The sequence below is a fragment of the Eupeodes corollae genome, chromosome 1 (genome assembly GCF_945859685.1).
Source record: "Eupeodes corollae chromosome 1, idEupCoro1.1, whole genome shotgun sequence".
In the NCBI taxonomy this organism is placed as follows: domain Eukaryota; kingdom Metazoa; phylum Arthropoda; class Insecta; order Diptera; family Syrphidae; genus Eupeodes; species Eupeodes corollae.
In genome coordinates this window covers 280,527,864-280,550,110 of record NC_079147.1, presented here as the reverse complement: position 1 = coordinate 280,550,110, position 22,247 = coordinate 280,527,864, and the positions used below count along the sequence as shown (strand labels likewise).

At 37.9% G+C, this 22,247-nt stretch overlaps 1 protein-coding gene across 2 annotated transcripts in view; it reads left to right on the top strand.

Moving 5' to 3' along the window:
- The window catches only part of LOC129953875 (fat-like cadherin-related tumor suppressor homolog), a 91,001-nt gene that overhangs the window by 54,978 nt on the left and 13,776 nt on the right, over positions 1-22,247 (top strand). The window contains exons 4-15 of one of the 2 annotated variants that reach the window (XM_056067395.1): positions 12,947-14,455; positions 14,533-14,639; positions 14,700-14,969; positions 15,039-15,194; positions 15,264-15,630; positions 15,726-16,734; positions 16,850-17,116; positions 17,187-17,361; positions 17,417-17,688; positions 17,760-18,471; positions 18,549-18,732; positions 18,975-18,998. In XM_056067395.1, coding sequence (XP_055923370.1) covers positions 12,947-14,455; positions 14,533-14,639; positions 14,700-14,969; positions 15,039-15,194; positions 15,264-15,630; positions 15,726-16,734; positions 16,850-17,116; positions 17,187-17,361; positions 17,417-17,688; positions 17,760-18,471; positions 18,549-18,732; positions 18,975-18,998 — 5,052 coding nt within the window. The remainder of the gene's footprint in view (positions 1-12,946; positions 14,456-14,532; positions 14,640-14,699; positions 14,970-15,038; positions 15,195-15,263; positions 15,631-15,725; positions 16,735-16,849; positions 17,117-17,186; positions 17,362-17,416; positions 17,689-17,759; positions 18,472-18,548; positions 18,733-18,974; positions 18,999-22,247) is intronic. The other variant, XM_056067396.1, reaches the window with a different exon arrangement.

The following is a 22,247-nucleotide window of genomic DNA, read 5'->3' as shown; positions in this document are numbered from 1 at the left end:
ATATAACTCGACAGTTAAAACGTGATAAGCGATGATGACCACTAGTTGGCGGTTGAAATACGTTTCGAAAGCAAATATTTTCAAAAACGAATATTTTGTACTCTCTATTTCTAATTCTTATAAGAACTCTAGTACTTACGGAATTACAAATCCGCATTCGAATTTTTCGTACCTGGCAATGCGTTTTCGAATGTCTTTAGCGTTTAAACACGGACATTTTGATTCTACACCAAGAGAGGTAACGAATTGCAATTCGAAGGCCGTTTTTAAAAGGGGCTCTACTCTGTAATGCGTTTCGAAAGCAAATATTTACGAAAACGAATATTTTGTACTCTCTATTTTTAATGCGGATAAGAAATCTAGTACTTATAAACAGTCGACGAGAACTAGGGCCTAGTGACTTACAAATCTCAACCATTCCTGTGTGCGAGTAATGTTGTCAGGAATGGAGGGGACCTACAGTTTATACGCCGAATCCGAACGGCTTATTTTGAGAAAGCACTTTTTCATGACAAGAGTTACACTTGGAGAATTTGTCAATTCCTCGCAAGAGGCAGTACCCGTGAAAAGACACAGGCAGGGATCGAACCCAAAACCTCTGGCATAACAGTCCAACGCACTAACCATCATGCCACGGGTACTACAAATCTAGTACTTACGGAATGGCAAATCCGTATTCGAATTTTGCGTTTCCGAATGTCATTAGCGTTCGAAAACGAAAATTTTGTTTCTGCACCAAGAGAGGTAACGAATTGCAATTCGAAGGTAGTTTTTAAAGGACACAAAAGTAAAATTGTGCTAAGTTGTGTGAAATAGATAAAATATAAGTAAGAAAATAATAATCTTATTCAAGATTTAAGCAAATAAATTCCATTACAGGGAATCATCAGCGAAAAATGTGCATACCAAACAAAAGCAATTTGAAATTATGGTGGAATTCGTATGACTTGAAGGAAAAAAGTATACCTTGGAAAAACACAAATTTCAACACAAAAAAACATAATCACTATGAAAGCAAATCAGCTTAAACGTTCTAAGCTTAATAGAGAGATGTGGCAATTGCAAAGCAGTGAAGTGTAAAAAAAGTCTTACGATAATTCTGATTTGTTTTGATTTTTTGTTTGTATTTTTGCTTTGACAAATCTCATAAGAAATACTTTGAGCTTCGGCAATCTGTTCGATAAATATAAAAAGTACTAGACGGTTGTTTCATTCGATTCGAACATTTTACAGAGTAAGAGTTCATAAACGATTTGAATATTAGGTTAAAATCGGATTGGCTTTCGACACGCATTACAGAGTAAGACCCCTGGCTCTGTATTTCATTTCGAAAGCCAATTCTATTCTATTTAGGCCCGTAGCCATTTTGCCTTACATCTCAAAAGAAAGATTGGTGCAAAGACAAATTAATGCGTATTTAAGTCGTACGAATTTATTAACGCCAAATCAATCTGGTTTCTGTAAGCGACATAGCTGTATTACCTCGCTCATAAATGTGACAGAAGATTTGCGACAATCGATGGATGAAGACAAAATCTCGTTTCTAGTTGTACTAAACTTTTCCAAGGCATTCGATTCCGATGATTTCTCTGTTCTGTGCAACAAGCTTCATAATGAGTTTAGTTTCTCATCCAATGCTATAGATTTAATCAAATTTTACTTGATTGGAAGAAAACAAGCAGTTGATATAAATAACAATTTATATGAGTTTTTGTCAACTACTAGGGGAGTTCCACAAGGGTCAATTTTCGGTTCACTCTTGTTTTCATTGTACATTAACGCACTTCCTAGTATTGTAAAGTACTGTAAAATCTGTATGTACGCTGACGATGTGCAGTTGTACCTACGTTGCAGAGTCGGTCTCATTGAACATCATGTAACTTGTATAAACGAAGATTTGGAGAGTATTTCACGTTGGTCTCAATCTCATGGCCTCTTATTGAACCCTTTGAAATCAAACCGTCTCGTTATTTCACGGAAACCATTAGAATTATCCTACTTGCCATTGGTATTCCTTAACAATACTCCAATTATATACTCTGAGACAGCTAGAAATCTGGGTATTCTTTTTAATCGCTGCTTGACGTGGGGTAGCCATATAAATTCAGTCATAGGTATGGTGCTTTACGTTTCCTTACAGCCTCTCAATCTTTTACCCCTATCAAAACTCGAATTATGCTGGTGAAAACATTAATAGTGCCAACTCTTATTTATGGGTGTGAAATATATAGTTCGGGCAGTTTTGAAAGCAAGCGTAAATTAAATGTAGCTTTCAACAGCGCAGTTCGTTATATCTATGGTTTACGAAGTTATGAGCATGTTTCAGCGTTTTCAGTTAAGCTTTTTAATATGACATTTAACAGTTTCCTGGAGCGTCGTGCTCTACTTTTGATTTCTGACATTTAACTAACGCATGAACCAAGCTATTTGTTCGAAAGAATACAAACGCCTAATTCGAGTAGATCCGGACAACTCATTCATCCGCGGTACTCATCCTTAACATCGGATCGCCAATTTTTTATAAATAGTATTCGTCTTCCACGCGATATTAGGAGTATTGAAGATCCGCGAAGGATGAAGATAGAAATTAGAAATCATCTATCGTCTTTAAATGTTTGAGCATTAATTATGATTAGAATTAATTTAATTAGTTGTCTTCTTATTTTTCTTTGTTTTTCTTTGTTATAGAATAAATTGTAACTACTTTAAATTATCTTTTATACTACTTATAAAAATACTTATTTGTAATAATAGCTTTTCACTAGCTTATAAGATATTGTATCTTACTGTGTTAAGCAAACGATAATAAATTGTTAATTGTTTCGAAACGGAAAAAATAGTACTAAATACCTTTCTCCGTTCTCGAATTAGTTTTTCGAGTACCGAATTATTTCTTATTAAATATTCAAATCAAAAAAACATAATACAACAAACTTTCCAGTCAAGAGAACATTTTTATTTTTAAAAAAGAATATATAAAAAATGTTTAATTTTTAATTTGTGCTTTTTTTCTTTCAAATTACATTTGTTTGATATTTTGTTATAGTTTTTAGATTTTTATTTATGTATATCTTTCAAAAATTCAAAGATTTCTTGTGGTACTTAATTTGGTTGTCAACTGTTTTGTTTAAGAGGTTTTCCTTGTTACGAGGATTAGAACGAGTTACTCCTCTGTATACTGCAGGGGCTGTAATATGTTTCTCGTGGTCATCACAGTTAAGTAGTTCTGCAATGCTCCTGCTCATCGTTGTTGAATATTTCGGCTTCATGAGTGTTTTTAATATTACCGGACGCTGTGTAAGCTACACGAGGTGACGAAATTCCGCTGACGGCTTCGTCCCTCTGTAAGGCTGAAGGAGCAGTAGTTAGAAGGTCCAACACCCGTCCCAGAAACGCTCATATTTTTTTCACTTAATTTCTTTTGTATGTAACATTTATGATCTCCCCGCACCAGCATATATATTTCTAACTTATTAATTTTATATTAAACTGAGATGCAAACCTCTGCCACAAGTTATTCTATGTTTGCTTACCGTTGGGCGTTTTTAAATGACCTTGCATACATTAAATTTCGTTATCACATTAGATGTAGAAACAGATTTTCTGTTTTAGAAAGGTTTTGACATTCGAAAACGAATTGCCAGGTACGAAAATTCCGCTTTTGGAAGTGTAATTTCGAAAGTTTTTAATTTCATTCCGATTTCGAAATAGAGAGTGCAAAATATTCGTTTTCTGAAATTTTTATTTTCGAAATAAAATACAGAGTAGGGACCCAACATTTAAATTGCCTTCAGCGATGAGGTATGTACATTTCTCACACGGTGGGTACGTACAAAACAAAATTAGAGCAAGGAAGGCTCAGAAGGCCCACAAGGAATAGAATATGAAAGAAGAAGGGAATGTTTATTGTCCTTTATGATCGAAAGATGTTATTGTTCCATATTTCACCGAAGACGCCAATAGGTAGACGTTTACAGTCAGTTCGAATACGGTCGGAGGATAGCTGATTTTTTGGCCGGCTATTAAGAATCATGACTTGGACGACGATATGTGATTACAATTATGGATCTATTGCGTTAAAAGTTTCCTGGTCTCGTAATTTTTACGTGAATAATGCCCGAATTCTAGATATATTCTGTGAACATACAGGGTGGATCGCGGGAATAGGGCTTAAACTAAATGGGTTTTTTCGACACTAGGCTGAGTGTGAGTAATTTGAAAATGTCTCATTCGTTGCTTTAGATAATGTCATTTAGTTTCTACAATGGAGCAGTGAACTGTTGTTCACCGTGTATCCGCGTACATTCAGAATTAATTTAAACATTGGCCGTCAAAATGCGGTTATGGATTGGAAAATAATATGAGATGGGTCAGTGTTTTTCGAACAGCGGAAATAATTACAAAAAACAACGCATCTTGCCTCGTACGTAGGTACTGTAACAACTCTCAAAAATACGGAAAGGGTAAGAGCCGCTGTTCTCCAAAGTCCACGACGCAAACAAGCTCAGGCTTTTCAAATTAATTGTTCTTCCGTTCGACGCATCGTGAAGTGTCAGTTGAAATTCCATTCTTATAAGATGGCAATTGTTTAAACAGTTGAAACCCAGTGATTATCACAAACGTTCTGAACTTGCGTTAGAGATGCTCTCGTTAAGGTGAATGTCAATATGCTATTATTTATGAGTAATGAAGGATATTTTCACCTCGACGGTTTTGTAAAAAAGCAAAATTTCCGTTATTATGTTGCAGAAAACACTCGAAGCATCCACAACGACCGTTGCACAGTCCTAAAGTGACTGTTTGCTTAGTGTGCAGTTAAAAAAAATGAATCATTGGTCCTTTATTTCTTGAAGAACAAGGAAACACAGTTACCGTCAATAGTGCCCGTTACATTGACATGTAAGAAGGCGAATTGTCAACCCGTCAAATGTCCTGTTTCAACAAGATGGATCACCTCCTCACACTGCGATTGCCGTCGATTGAACATCGTAAGCGAGATGTTTCCCGGCCGCGGCCTCATTTCAGGTTTTTGAGATATGGCTCCTAGATCACCTGACGTGACGATGTACATGAAGTCTCGTTTTTACGAGTCAAAATCGCGTGCACTGTACGAACTTGCAATAAAAACGTAAATTGCGTTATTAGACGAAAACTCGCTTTAACGCGCTCACTCAAATTTGTTGGATCGACTTTCTTAGTGCTACGGACAAGATGGACGCCATATGCTTGTTGTTCTTTTTAAAACTTTAAAATAAAATAAAAATTATCTTTTTATAATTAATGAATAAGGGTCAATAGCTATTCAATTAAAGTTTTAAAGCTACCCATAGAAACCACACTTGTGTGCACACCGCACCGTACTGACACCCGGTGTTGCATTGCGTCACACACGACACACCAAATCATGCACACATTGTTTGTGAAAGAGGTCTCAAAGAGGAAAGATCAGAACGAGTGACGTTGAAGCTTTTACTGAAACAACTTCTGGCGCACCGCACTCAACAACGATTCGATGAGCGCACACAGAAAAATCAAAAACTTTTTCGATTTTCAGCCCACACGCAGAACACATTGCTTCTCACCGTCACAAGCGTGGTGTCTATGGGCTGCTTAAAAGCCCAAGAACTAGAAGATGCTTTGACCAATTTATATTCAAAGTTATAACTTCGTGTTTACCCAATTTACAATAGGTACTTAAGGGACGTTATTAAAACAAAGATTTAAAAGTTAAAATAATTCTAAATTAAAATTAAACGGCTCTTAATGCATTTCCAAAATCGAAACGATGCCATGTGATTCCTTCGAATTTTAAAGTGACATAGGTCAGAGTTTCATTTCTTTTAACTTAACTAACATTAGGCCTACTTCTAGGTTTACTTCAGACAAAAAGGAAGTAATTATTGGTCTTTATCAATTATGAAAATTATAATATTGAATCACCTTTTTAAAAAAAATATTTCAATTTATTCATTCATTTAAAAAGGCCAGGTGGGATTTTGCTTGACACCTGGCTAGTCTATAAAGTATTAATAGCTTTTAAACAAAATATGAAAACATAATAAGAAAAACTGGTTAAAAGAAATGTTGTAGACTAAGTGTCTACTTCATTCGTGTCCAGTTAAGTCAAGAAATATAATATTATGTGTTTCTTGTAATTTCAGGGTTATAAATATAACCATGTTTCAGTGTTGTACGAGTATATATTCTTGTTTTCTTAAAAAGACTTAAAATGAATGAGAATTAAAATTTTAAATATGTATTTTTATGTCTGAGAATTATTGCAATTGCAGGTGGAAACCCTGAAGCTGTTAACTTGATGTTTAAAAATTTGTTTAAATTAAACATTGACATACATTTCTTATAAACCCTAAATCAAACCTAAGAACATTTTCCATTCCAAAACCCTTCAAGTTTGTTCACATTGTATTAATAAGTGTACAGTCTTGTGAATGCAGATTAACTATTTCGCTTTTCTTAAACCCTGACCTACTGTACATATTTTATGTTTAGTAAAAGAAATCTATTTATATTTGATTTAAGTTTTCGTTTTTCGCGTTCCTTTGGTCAAAATAAATGGATTTAAATTTTTAAGATTCTTTCGGATTTTCCATTTTATCGAGTTCCTTTGGCAAAATAAATTAATTTATTTTTGATTTTAAAACAAATTTGCAGGTGAGAAAAATGTCAGTTTGGCTAATGTACATACATAGTTTGTTATTTATTCGTAAAGTAATATTTAAAAAGTCATTCTGCTTCATATATGGAAGTTTCAAGCTCAAGCTTATTTGCTTTTAATCTGAAGAGCATCAAGAAAATACATATGTACATAAGAATTTGACACTAGCTTCACAGGATAGAAAGAAAACAAACGCAATGACAGTTCTATAAATCAATTTAAAATCATTTTCTATTGAGAAATTTGTACGCGCACTCAAGGGGATATGAATACCCTTATAATGATTATACACAGTGCGAGTAATTAGGAAGGGAGGATAGGATTTGAAAGGAGATACCGATGCACATTGGTTTTGAATGCCTGCACATTGTATTGAGTCTGGTAAAGCATTCCACATTCGTGTAGTGCGACTAAAAAGAGAATCTCTGAACTTTACAGTACGACCGAAAATGGGCTCAAGGGTAAACTGATGTGCATTCCTAAAAGAACGAGTATTACGGTTGAATTGTTTGAGGGGAGGAATGCAACTGGCTATTTCATTAGAGCATTGCTTATGGAAGTAGCGATAGAATAATGAGAGACATGAAACCTTACGACGGTGCTCGAGAGATGCAAAAGTTTTAGTTAGACAATGGTCTTACTTACTTAAGGTGGCGCTACAGTCCGGGGCGGACCTGGGCCTCAACCAACAAGCGTCTCCAGCCAGCTCGGTCTCTAGCTAGCTGTCTCCAGTTTCGCACGCCAAGTTGGTTGAGGTCCTCTCCCACCTGGGTGCGCCACCTGAGTCGCGGTCTTCCTCTACTGCGCCGTCCCTCGGGATTGGATTCGAAGACCTTCCGGGCTGGAGCGTTGATGTCCATCCGCTCTACATGACCTAGCCATCTTAGCCGTTGGACTTTGATTCTGCTAGCTAGGTCAGTGTCGCTGTACAGCCCGTACAGTTCGTCGTTATATCTTCTCCTCCATTCTCCATCTATGCGTACGGGACCAAAAATCGCCCGAAGAATTTTTCTCTCGAAGCATCCTAAGACGCCAGTGGCGAAGGCACCATACAAGTCGATTCCTATCGACTTACCTTTTGTAAATCTCAATATCAACAAGAAAAACTTCATGCAACATGTATATAAACAAATCATACAACAGCAACCCTTGTGGCATCGACATTACTTTACAATAATTTAATGAACATGTATTTGCTTCTTTCAAGGTATGCCGGGTTATTAATTTATCGCTGAATAGAGCAAAAATTGTTTTCTCTCCCGTTTCCTCTTTTACTTCTCGCTAGGCGCGTGCTTCTTTATTCAACCAACGCTTTCTTAAGCATAGAAATAACCCGATGTTCACCGCCTTTCTTTCGATGAATTTCTATGTATCTGAAAATTCACTTGCTTGTGCAAAAACAAACGTTGAGCCTAAGCAAAGCAGAACGTTGCGTTGACGCACTGCACTACACTTGTTATTCATAGAGCAAACAAAAATTCATCCATTCTGTATAGAAAAAAAGCCAAACGTAACCCGTCTTCTATGGACTTATTTGATATTTTCCTTCATTCTCGGCGGATGAAGTTTAAGAAGCAGGGGTTGCCACTTAAGCAAAATTGCGTAGTGGAATTATTTTTGGCAGAAAGTTACTGTTATTTTAATTAAGTGGCACAAGTAGCCAACATTAATGAGGCAGATTGCAGTGCAAGGTGTGTAAATAAAAGTGTGAACCAAATTTGAATTGGAAGTGATTTGTGAAATGTGGTTGCATTTTGTTTAAATTTTAGTAACTTAAAAGTCACAACGGCTCTTATAGGAATAGATTGCTGTTTAAAAGATGATGTCAGATGAAAATTATGACTTTGAGAAACTTAATTTCTTAAAGAAAAAAAAAAGTGGTAGAAATAGGACACTCTACCCCTCCTTTGAGCTTATCCATTAAATTAGAAAGCAAATATTTCTGGTGTTCTTTTCAATTTGATTCCAAATAAACAAGCGGATGTTGAAATCGCAAAGAGAGAAATAGAATGTTTTGAGTCTTGGCTTGGCTCTGATTTCATAGAGAAATTTGAATCAATTTTCGAATGTCTAAACGCTAATGGTTGCGGAGAACCGCCATTGAAAAGGATATTGCTTGAAACGGATTCAAAAACGCGCTATAAACGCTTATTTGTACAGAAATTAAAGATAATATTATAGGTCAACTTTATGCAAGATATAAATCTTTTACTAATTTAGTATTCTTAGATTAACATTCTTAATAAATCTAAATATAGGATTCTTTTGTAGCAACAATGCCGTATAAAAAAATATCTTCTTTAATAAATATTTTTCCTGGAATATTCGATTCGATACACATTTCCTCAAATTTTTAATTTGAGTAGATTGTTTTTAACACTTCCGAATAGTGTTACTTCAGTTGGGAGATCTTTTTCAGCAAGTACATTTCTGATATTTTTTCTAGTCCCTCATTTTTCTCCGACTTAACTTTATAAATAAGTCACGCCTCGCCACTGTAAGACGCTCTCATCTTTCTTTGACAGGGTCCAGGCCTCAGCGCCATAAATGAGAACCGGGATGATGAGTGTCTTATAGATGGTGATTTTACATGCTCGAGAGAAGACTTTACTTCTCAATTGCCTTCTAAGTCCAAAGAAGCAGCGATTTGCAAGAGTTATTCCTCGTTATTAATTGTACCGCTGGTGTCGTTGTCTGCATTAATAGCGGTGCCTAGGTAGACAAAGTCCTTAACTACCTCAAAGTTATAGCTGTCCATGGTGACGTTTTGTCCAAGACGTCGTCGTTCAGTGTCCTTTTTTGATGACAGCATATACTTGGTCTTGCCCTCATTGACCACTAAACCCATCTTCTTCGCTTCCGTCGCAATGCTCAAAAACGCTCCACTGACATCACGCTTTGATCTTCCAATTATGTCAATATCATCTGCGTATCCGAGTAATTGGATGGATCTTTGGAAGATTGTGCCTCTAGTGTTGACGGTTGAGTTTTGCACAATTCATTCCAGAACGATGTTGAAGAAGTCGCATGACTGTGCATCGCCTTGTCTAAAACCTTTTTTGACATCAAATGCATCGGTAAGATCTTTTCCGACCTTGATAGAGCAGCGTGCATTCTCCATCGTCATTCTGCACAAACGGATAAGTTTGACAGGGATGCCAAAACTAGACATTGCTCGGTAGAGCTCTTCCCTATAGATGCTGTCATACGCGGCTTTAAAATCGATAAAGAGATGGTGGGTATCGATTTGAAGCTCCTGGGGTTTTTCCAAGATCTGCCGTAGTGTGAATATTTGGTCGATAGTGGACTTTCCTGGTCTGAAGCCACACTGATAAGGACCAATCAGGTTGTTGACGAATGGCTTCAGACGTTCACATAATACGGCAGAGAGGATCTTATAAGCAATGTTAAGAAGACTGATGCCTCTGTAGTTGGCGCAGTTTAGAGGGTCTCCTTTCTTATGTATCGGGCACACTATGCTGAGATTCCACTCATCGGGCATGCTTTCTTCCGACCATATTTTGCAGATGAGTTGGTGCATGCTCCCTACCAAGTCATCGCCTGCTGCTTTGAATAGTTCGGCGGTGATGCCGTCAGCTCCAGCAGCTTTGTTTGACTTAAGTTTAGATATAGCTATCTTCACTTCGTCAAGGTCGGGTAGGCGGAATGGTTGATCTGCGTCGCCGAGGTTGAGTGGTTCTATCTCCCTTACAGCGGAATTCGGTTCGTCATCGCCGTTATATAATTTGGAGAAGTGATCTTTCCATATTCTCAGCATCGACTGTGGTTCTACTACGATGTTCCCTTGAACGTCTTTACAGGCTTCGGTTCGTGGCTGGTAGCCTTGGGAGGTTTTTTTTACCTTTTGGTAAAATTTACGAACCTCATTCCTGTTGTGACATCCCTCTATCTCCTCGATCGCGCGCTTCTCATGCTCTCTTTTTTTCCGTCTAAGAAGCCGGTGTTCCTCTCTCCTCTTCTGCTCGTAGAGCTCGCGAGCAGCTCTCGTCCTTTTGTGCAGCGCCGTTTTGTATGCCTCTTGTTTCGCTGCGTGAGCTTGCTGGCATTCGTCGTTAAACCAGGGGTTTCGCTGTGGTGGCCGTGTGAAACCTAGCACTTCAGAGGCGGCATCTCTGATGGCTGCAAGGCAATGTTGCCACTGGTTTTCAATGCTTAATGCAGGAAGCATAGGACTCCTTAGGAGGTTATTAGAGACTCGATCGGAAAAGGACATGGCAGTCTCTTGCGATTGTAGCCGTCTAACGTCGAATCTTCTCACAGTACTTCCTTGTTTTGGCTTGGATCGTGATATCCGTAGCCGTACCTTGGCTACAACGAGGTAGTGGTCCGAGTCAATGTTGGCCTCTCGGAATGTTCGGATATCCTGGATACTGGAGAAGTGTCGTGCGTCGATCGCAATGTGGTCAATCTGGTTGACGGTTGATTGATCAGGAGATTTCCATGTCCCCTTGTGGATATTAAGATGCTTGAACTGCGTACTAGCTACCAGAACGTCTCACCCCGCAGCGAAATCGACCAGCCTGAATCCGTTGTCGGAGGTAGTGTCGTGCAGGCTGTATCTCCCGATTATCCCACCAAAGATGTCTTCTCTTCCTAGCTTGGCATTAAAATCTCCCAAACAATTTTAATGTCATAGCCAGGGCACTGCTCCTATGTCTTGTCCAAGAGCTCGAAGAATATGTCTTTGGTGTCTTCATCTTTCTCCTCTGTTGGGGCATGAGCGCATATTAGGCTTATGTTGGCAAATTTAGCCTTGATGCGGATTGCCGTGATGCGCTCGCTCATACTGTTGAAACTCAAGACTTTTTGCCTGAGCCTAGTTCCAACAACAAATCTACACCCAAATAGACGCTGTCTTTGTTCTCGGTAGCAGTCGCCGTAGTAGATATCGCAGTCTTTTAGTTTGCGTTTACCCGGTCCATCCCATCGCACTTCTTGGATGGCTGTAATATCTGCCTTGCAGCAGTTTAGGGCTTCCGCTAATTGTTCGGCTGCACGTGGTCTGTTAAGGGACCTAACATTCCACGTACATATCCGAAGTTCGTTGTCCTTATTTCGTTTGCGTGGGTTGTCAACAGTGAATCCGTCCGTATCCGAGGCTTGTTGCTCCGAGACTATGATGTTTTTACGTGGCCAGGAAGTCACCCCGACGGCACAACCCCCAACCTGGAGGGCCAGATCCTTAGTATAACTCCAAGGAAGGGGAGCCGGATGAACCGCTCCTTATAGGCCTGGGCTCCGAATATGTCGAAGAAGCCCTATAAGGTGTTCACTAAGTAGTTCGACCTTACTGGAACTGTAGACGCCACCGTTGATTCTATCTCGGGAATTCGTCCGCTGCCGCCTGGATAAGGAGAGGTGCCTTAGTGGAAACACCTCTCCCCCCCTCTCTCGTTTGCTGCCCCCAACAACTTTCCACTGGGGTTGGAACCCAATCTCCAGTTGAGGTACTAGGCACCCGATGTTCACCGCGGGGAGGTGAGAGTAGGAGTTGATAGACAGAGGTGGGTTTTGAGAAAAACCTGTGGACGCTTGTGTCCTCTTGAATGCACATGTCTACCATTTGAACATCAGTTAGACAATGGTCACCTATCATTTTTAGAGCTCTCTTTTGAATTCTGTCCAAGAGACTCAAGTGGCTTATAGGAGCACCTGCCCAAATATGGGAATTTTACTCAAGTTTTGGACGAATATAGGCTTTATAAATTATAGCCAGATCAGAAGGGGTAAAAAACTTCTTGCATTGTCGGAGAAAACCCAAACACTTAGCAGCATTTTTGGCGATGTCAAATATGTGATCACTCCACAACAAGTGGTTTGTAATGCAGATACCTAAGACTGTTCAGTCTCCTCGATGCAATTACCACTCATGGATAGTGGCATTGTGGGAGGGTTACGCTTTTGCGACAGTAGACAGCATTGAGTTTTCGAAGCATTAAATTCTACCCGGTTTTTGATTCCCCATTGAACAATGCTGTCAAGATCTGAATTTAATGAGCTTATCATACGCTGCCGTTGGTAGTCCACATCCGAAGAACAAGGACGAGAATCTAAAAACGAATATGAAAAGCTGAGGGTACTGTCATCCGCGAAACAATTTATTTCTTACCAAAGGAAAACGGATGTGACTTCGAAGCTTATTTCTAAGGGACTTAGTTCTCAGTGCATTTTACTGCTATACCTTTTTTAATCTTTTGTTTATTTTTATTAATCTGATTGCATCAACAAAAATGTTCCTTCAATTTTCAGGCAATGAGGATGGTTGTTTCAATCTTGACCAAACTTCAGGCGTTCTATCGGTTGGATGTGATCTGGCCGATGTTGGTGTGCCCCAACGTGAAATCAATGTTACAGCTACCGATGGAACTCATTTTGCTGATATCATGACCATACAAATAAATCTGATCGATGAGAAACAAAGCTATTTCCTGAATCGAGGTTCATCGGATATCATTGGACATAGCATATCATTGCAGGATGGTGGAAGTTTTGAATGTCGCGATACTGGAATTGCCCGCCGCCAAGCCGAAATATTGGCTGCTGCCGAGAAAAACAACATGCCCAGTCGAGACTATAATCCACAAGCTGATTTTGTAATGATGCCCATAAGATATGGCGAAAATGTTCATGCTCCAGAATTTATTGATGTTCCTTTGGAATTGAAAATCAATGAAACAGTGCAACTTGGCGAAACTGTCGCCTGGATAAAGGCTAAGGATAGAGATCTCGGCTATAATGGAAAGCTGGTCTATGGGATTTCAGATGGTGATCATGATTCGGTATTTCGAATTGATCCCGATACTGGTGAATTGCAAATAATTGGCTATCTAGATCGTGAACGACAAGAGGAATATGTTCTGAATGTGACAGTTTATGATTTGGGAAAACCGCAAAAGTCTTCCTCGAAAATGTTCCCAATCACTGTTCTCGATCAAAATGATAACCCACCAAAGTTTGAGAAGACTCTAGCAAGCTTTCGAGTTACAGAGCATGCCAAAAACGGAACTGTAATCTTCCATTTGAAAGCAACAGATGCTGATATTGGTGAAAACGCAAAAATCACATATTCTTTGGTAACTGAGACATCGTCATTTCAAATTGAGCCCGAAACTGGAATACTCTACGTTAGCCAACCTCTGGACAGAGAAGAAAAGGAAGTGTATGAGCTGCTCATTCGAGCCACAGACAATGGATCTCCAACCCCTTTGTCGGCAGATGCCGTGGTTCTGGTTATAGTCGATGATGTCAATGATAATGTGCCTACATTTAAGTTGTCTGAATACACGTTCCGTGTGCGGGAAGACATTCCTAAGGGAACGGTTATAGCAGTTGTTCAAGCTACCGACGCAGATATTGGGCCAGCAGGTGAAGTCTTGTATTCGTTTGACGATGAAACCGAGGGAGAAGATAAAATTTTCAAAATTGACAAACATACCGGAACCATTCGAACCATTGGATATTTGGACTTTGAAGAACGGCAGCTACATAGTTTATGTGTTCGTGCCATTGATCGTGGAACCCCGGCATTATCATCTGAAGCAACTGTTATAATCGAAATCATAGACGTTAATGAAAACCGCCATGCGCCAGAATTTGAAGATTATGTGTTGGTGGGAAATGTTACGGAAAATCAACCTCCTGATACACATGTTATGAATATCATAGCCACAGATGCAGATCCTCCGGGTCCAGATTCAAGGGTTGTCTATTCAATACGAGGTGGCGATGGATTGGGAATCTTTTCGATTGATAGTGAAGGTAAATTAATTTATAACCGAATTTAGTCTCAATCACTGTTTCACATTCTTTTTCTTAATTCATTAAACAAATCTAAGGTTCACTTCGGACTATGGCTCTTTTGGATATTGAATCCAAACCTTCCTACTGGCTTACAGTGTGTGCTCAAGATCAAGCAATAGTGCCACTTCATTCATGCATAGAAGTACGTTTTGCATATCCCCCAGTGATATGAAGTTATTTTCCTAATTGAATTTCTTTTTAGGTGTTTATTAAAGTTTTAAATGAAAATGATAATGTACCACTCACTGAAAGTCCAGTTTACTATCCAACTGTACCAGAAGGAAGTCCGCCTGGAGTAGAAGTTCTTCAATTAAAAGCCGAAGACCGTGATGTTGACCCAGACGAACACATAACGTATAGAATTATTTCTGGAAATCCCGAAGGCTTTTTTGCTATTAACGGCACTACGGGAGTCATAACAACAACTGCTAGAAAACTTGATCGTGAAAATCAACCAGAACATATAATGGAGGTTAATATTACTCATGTCTACATATCTTTGGAAGACTATATTTTACTGTCTCTTTTTCTTCTATTTAAGATTCTGATAAGCGATGGAGGAATCCCACCTTTATCATCGACAACAAGAGTAATTGTATCGGTTGATGATATAAACGATCAAAGTCCCGAATTTGACCAACGTTTCTACAAAGTTCAAATACCAGCAACTGTTGAAATCGATAAGCCACTATTTCAGGTATTTTTCAAATTGCCTTTGTTCCCCACGACTTGTAAAACTATCTTGCAATTTTAAACTTTTTTTAAGGTCCTTGCAATCGATAATGACTTCGGGGAGAATGGTCGTGTTACATATGCTATCAAATCTGGCAAAGGAAAGGCTAAATTTCGAATTGATCCCGCTACTGGTGTGATCTATGCAGCTAAACCATTCGAACCAGAAACAGAATTCGATTTGGCCATTCGCGCCGAAGATAATGGCGATCCAAAAAAGATGCATACAACCCGTGTTAATGTTATTGTAGTACCCGTCAGTGGGCCCTCATTACATCCTCCAGTAATCAAATCCATAGATCAAGAAGTCGATGTTACCGAAACTGATAGACCTGGCTTTCTAGTTGCTCTCGTTCAAGCTACCGACGAAGACAATGATCAGCTTTGGTATGACATAACGGGTAAGCTAAAAATAAATTGATACAATTTAAATTGAATTAAATCTAATTAACTTTAACAAATAAACTTTAACAATAAAAAACAAAAAAAAAAACAGATGGTGATCCCCGAAATGAATTTTACATCGCTCGAGATAATGGAAACATTCTTCTTACAAAATCACTCGACTGGGAAGTTCAAAAAGAGTATAATTTAACAATAAGCGTAACTGATGGGGCTCATGAAGTGTCAACCCAATTATATGTTCATGTGATTGATGTGAACGATCATAGGCCGGAATTCACGGATTCTGTGTATAGAATAGATATTTCAGAGAATATAGACGAGGAGACTGAAATATTGCAGCTACATGCAACAGATATGGATGAGGACAAGAAAATATTCTACACTTTGCATGCAGCTCAAAATCCAATTTCGTTGACATTATTTCGAATTGATTCGATAACTGGCAATGTCATAGTTACACAGCGTTTGGATAGAGAACGAATAGCTGAGCATGTTCTAGTAGCAATAGCTAAGGATCAAGGTACACCGGCCAAGCGAAACTATGCTAAAATAATAATAACAGTTCATGATCATAACGATCATCATCCTGAATTCACCACAAAAATCGTACAGGGCAAAGTTTTTGAATCTGCCGCACTTGGAACCAAAGTTGCTCAACTTTTCGCCATTGACCGTGATCTGGGAAATAATGCAAAGATAACATACTCCATTGCAAGTGGTAATATTGGTAACGTATTCGACATAGATCCCGTCATGGGTATCATAAGTGTGAACAAAGAACTTGACATCAATTCTATGCCCGAATATATGCTACAAGTGAAGGCCTCTGATCATGGTAAACCCCCGCTCTCCTCCCAAGTGCCAGTACATATAATAATAACTATGGGTGAAAATGATCCGCCACGTTTTATCAAAGAACAAACTTCAGTTGAGATTTATGAAAATCGTCCAATTGGAACGTATGTTACACAAATCGAAGCGAGGTCTACATCTTCGGTGAACTATGAAATTATCAACGGCAATTATGGTGATTTATTTCAAATCAACCCATCGACGGGTGTAATTACAACAAAAGACATTGTCGACTATGAAAAAGTGAAGTGAGTTGAAAATATATTTTAATTTGTTGTTTTAATTAACCTTGATTTTTTAATTTACATAAAAATAATGCTATGCTTTTATGGTTATGCTAATTAATAATATATTTCTTTGTAGAATGATAAATCTTACTATAATAGCAACCAATTTGGCATCGATATCATCTCAATCATCGATCATCATCCATATTTTGGATCAAAACGATAACACTCCTCATTTTCTTCAAAATATCTACTGGGGAGAGATTTCGGAGTCAGCTCCAATATCCTCACTTATCCTCGCAAAGGACAAACCAGCTGATTTGAATGGAACAAGCGAACAACAATCCTTCAGTAGAAATCAAAACAAAGGACCTTTTCAATCCAGTTTGGTTGTTAATCAAAAGTAAGTCTATTTTATTATCGAATAGGAAAACGTTTTTTTTTTTAATAATAAGTTTAATGCATTTTTTCAGTCCTTTGGTCATACGTGCTGTTGATTTAGATTCTGGTTTAAATGCACTCCTACGATATGATATTGTTGAAAACCTAGCTAAAAGATATTTCGATATTGACTCAACAACTGGTGCTATAAAAACAGTGATGCTTTTAGATTATGAAGAAATTCCATTTTTTGATTTCCATGTCCAAGTAAGTTACTCAGAAAATATTTCAAGTAAATTTTCTTAACCCTCTTGTTCAAAAGGTTACAGATTTAGGTACTCCAAGGCTCTCTTCAGATACAACAACCAGAGTTCAAATAACAGTAACCAATGTAAATGATTGTGCTCCTGTTTTTGAAAAGAACGAATACAACGTAACATTACTTTTGCCAACTTATGAAAATGTTATTGTGGTCACTGTAAATGCAACTGATCCAGATGGTTCGGAAATTTCAAATATTCGCTATGACATTATTGAAGGAAATGAAGGAAATGCCTTTGCAATGGATCCCGAAACAGGTGTAATTACAACGAGGTGAGTTGAGCATAACACTAAGCTTCAACATCATACAAAATTGATTTTCTATATGTAAATATTTTTTGTAGGGACGTTGAACGTTTGAATTCATATTACAAACTTCATGTTCGTGCTTCGGATGGAAAATATTCCAATGTTACCAATGTCGTTATCATTGTTGAAACCTCTGAAAACTACGGACTTTATTTCAAAAAATCCACAGTCGAAGGTGTAATTAGTGAAAATTCAACAAAAATTACAACCATTGCAACGGTAAATGTCCTTGGATCGAAGCTTAACGAGCATGTTGAATATAAAATCCTAAATCCAACAAAATTATTTCGCATTGGACTTACATCTGGAGCCATTGAATCAACAGGCCAGATATTTGATCGTGAAATTTGTGACAATTATGAGTTAATAGTTGAAGCAAGATCTCAAGTTCATATGGATGGCAAGCCGAGAGTAGCTCATGTTGTTGTCAATGTAACAGTTCTCGATATAAATGACAACTGTCCCATGTTTGTAAATCTTCCCTACTATGCAGTAGTTTCGGTAGATGATCCCAAGGGATCATTTGTAACGAAAGTACATGCAGTCGATTTGGATAGTTATGAAAATGGAGAGGTTCGCTACGAAATGAAACGAGGTCATGGTGAATTGTTTAAAGTTGATAGGAAAACGGGAGATGTAACACTTAAGCAATCACTTGAAGGTCATAATAGAGATTATGAGCTCTTAATTGCAGCTTATGATGGAGCTTCAACGCCTTGTTCAACGGAAGTTGGTGTTCATGTTAAGGTAGTTTTTAATCTTAAAAAAAATGAAAATCAAAGCTCAACTTACACAAATGTGTCTTCTTTTTTTGAACTAAATAGGTTATTGACAAATCAATGCCAGTGTTCAATAAGCAATTTTATTCAGTTTCGGTGAGTGAAAATATTGAAATCTATACTCCGCTTGCTGTTACCATTCAGGCAGATAGTCCTTTGGGTCGAAAGTTGATTTATACAATTGCTAAAGGCAATGAAATGGAAGAATTTGCATTGGATTTCAATACCGGTAAGTTTTTTAAATCATAAATGGACAATTTCTTATTATACTCATAAAACTTATACTTACCATCAACGTTAACATGGTTTTGTTAACTCTCATAACACTCACCCATCCAAGTAAATACTTGTTTTTTTTTTTTGTTCAATGTTTAATTAATTTTTTGACGCGACAAAAATAAACACAATCAAATTTGAAATTAAGCAAAGTAAAATATTCCTAAAAGCCAAATCCATTTACTTTAAATGCAGCTCCTGATAGAAAAACTGGCCCCTGTAAGTATAATCATTCAACTTTTGTTCAATTTATTACTTCATTTTTATGAATGGCTTAAAACTGCTTCTCAAAAAAAAAACCTATTTTATAGACATGTTTTATTTTACGCAAAAACAAACGAAGATAAAAGTTAAGATGAAGTTTTTATAGTGTCGTAATTTTGTGTCTATCGGACTTTTGATAAACATTTTGCAACTTTATGTAGAAACAATTCGCTTATTTTTTAGTTTAATTTTTTTTCTATGCTCCTAATATAGTTTTGTGCGGAGATTTAAATTGCAATTTGTTAGATATTTGTTCGTCGGCTACTTACTCCAAGTTGGTTGAGGTTTCCACCCACCTGAGTGCACCACCTGAGTCGCGGTATTCCTTTACTGCGCCGTCCCTCGGGATTGGATTCGAAGACTTTCCGGGCTAGAGCGTTGATGTCCATTCGCTCTACATGACCTAGCCATCTAAGCCGTTGGACTTTAATTCGATAACTACCTCAAAGTTATAGCTGTCCATGGTGACGTTTTGTCCAAGACGTCGTTGTTCAATGTCCTTTTTTGATGACAGCATATACTTGATCTTGCCCTCATTGACCTCATTGACATTGACTAAACCCATCTTCTTCGTTTCCGTCGCAATGCTCAAAAACGCTCAACTGACATCACGCTTTGTTCTTCCAATTATGTCAATATAACCTGCGTATCCGAGTAATTGGATGGACCTTTGGAAGATTGTGCCTCTAGTGTTGACGTTTTAATTTTGCACAATTCTTTCCAGAACGATATTGAAGAAGTCGCATGACCATCGTCATTCTGCACAAACGGATAAGTTTGACAGGGATGCCAAAACTAGACATTGCTCTGTAGAGCTCTTCCCTATGGATTCTGTCATACGCGGCTTTAAAATCGATAAAGAGATGATGGGTAGTACCCGTGGCATGATGGTTAGTGCGTTGGACTGTCATGCAAGGGGTCTTGGGTTCAATCCCTGCCTGTGCCACCTTAATTTAAAAAAAATTTATTTTCGCGGGTACTGCCTCTTGCGAGGAATTGACAAATCCTTCAAGAGTAATTCTTGTCATGAAAAAGTGCTTTCTCAACGCAACGGACTGTTGCGCCACCCCATTTGATTTGATTTGAAAGAGATGGTGGCTATCGATTTGAAACTCCCGAGTTTTTGGTCTATAGTGGACATTCCTGGTCTACAGCCACACTAATAAAAACCTATCAGGTTGTTGACGAAAGGCTTCAGACGTTCACATAATACGGCAGAAAGGATCTTATATGCAATGTTAAGGAGACTGATGCCTCTGTAGTTGGCGCAATTTAGATGGTCTCCTTATCGTCAGTTACTATGACTAATCATTCTAAAAGTTTGAATCTTCTACCTGTTAATGTTACGTTGCCAACTCACTTCGCTAAAAATTATACACGTACTTTCCTCAACGTATTGTTTGTTGGTGATATCAAGACTCTTTTCTATAACCAACTAACTGCGCCGGGTTTCTCATGTCATGATATGATATTCTTAACCTATGATATTCAATTGGACGCCACAGACGCAGTCATAAGTTATAGAGACTTTCCGACCATAGATTAGCATAGTTTAAGTTATGATGTACAAAGTTCGCAATGGGAATATATCTATCAAATGCAATCTGTGCACCAACATGCAGAGTTTTTGCAAGAAATTCTAATTAAGCTTTATGATCGTCACAACCCCATGAAATATTAGGTCTTTAAAAGTAATTCTACGAGCGTTTATTCGTTGGAAACGTTATAAACTAGCAGTTTTTCATAACATATTTCGTTTTTTCGGAAATATAATAGATTCTCTCATTAAAACGGCTAAGAGACGCTACTGTGAACATTTATTGAATCCAGATAACTAATCTGAGAAAAACCTTTGGAAAAACTTGCGTAAATTGGGCAATGGTAAACGAATTTCAGAACCTAATGCTATCCTAGACTGCAACTAACTCAATGCCCAGTTTGTGTCTTTATCTGTTCCCAAAACACGTAATTCAATTGACTCTCATAGCTCTGCATATGATGTTTCGAGTAATGCATTTGACGAACCTGAACAAAGTTTTAACTTTATTGGTTTCACAAATGAAGATATGGTCGAGGCATTAAATCAAGAGCAGTAGGCATAGATGGCATCAATCCGAAGTTCTTGAAAATTGTACTTCCTTTATTCTGAAATACATAACTCATTTATTTAATTTTATATTAACTAGTTCTGAGTATCCGAATATATGGAAATATGCTAAGATACTAAGACTTTAAACTGTGCTAACCCAGAATATAGGCCTATTGCTATTCTGCCATTCCTATCTAAAGTCTTCGAAAAACTTTTTTTAAAACAGATGCAACGACACCTAATATACAATAGCCTGCTAGATACAAACCAATCCGGGCTTCGTGCAAAGAGGGCTTTAAAACGGCGCTTCTACTTGCTGTTGATGATATACGCAGAGCGATGGACATGAATCCTGCTAGATTTTTCAAAAGCGTCGACACAGTCGATCACTTTGTGCTGTTTTGCGGTGATACTTCTGCACTCATACTTATATAATCGACAACAATGCGTTGCTGTAGGAAATCAGACATCTTCATTTCAGAAAGTCCCAGCAGGTGTCCCTCAGGGTTCTATTCTTGGACCTCTATTATTTTTACTTTACGTTAATGAGCTTTCTCGACTGGTTAAATCTTGTAAATTTCATATGTTTGCTGATGACGTCCAATTATACTTGGACACTCCTGTAGATAGCATAAGGAATGCTATTAACTATGTTAATGAGGATCTACTAGTTATACAACAATAACCTCACCGTCAATCCATGAAAATATAAAACTTTGTGTATTTACAACTGCGCCCTTGATAAGTCAAGCTTTCCACCGGTTCTACTGGGTAGCTCAGTTATTGAGTTTGTAACGTTTGCTAGGAATCTAGGTATTATTTTTAACGAGACTTTAAGACGGAATCACCATGCAGCTACTACAATTGGCAAGTTATTTAGTGCTTTGCGTCTACTGTGGACATTTCAAAGGTTTGTGCCAGTCTTCTATTACCTATTCTGCTGTATGGATTTGAAGTGTGCTGTAACGTTGACTCAAATACAAGGCGGAACCTTAATGTTATATACAACAACTTTGCCAGATACATCTTCAATAAAAGATATTACTGACATGGTCTTACTCTTGATAACCTTATAAAATTTAGAACTCTCATTCAGCTACACAGTATTAAACAGT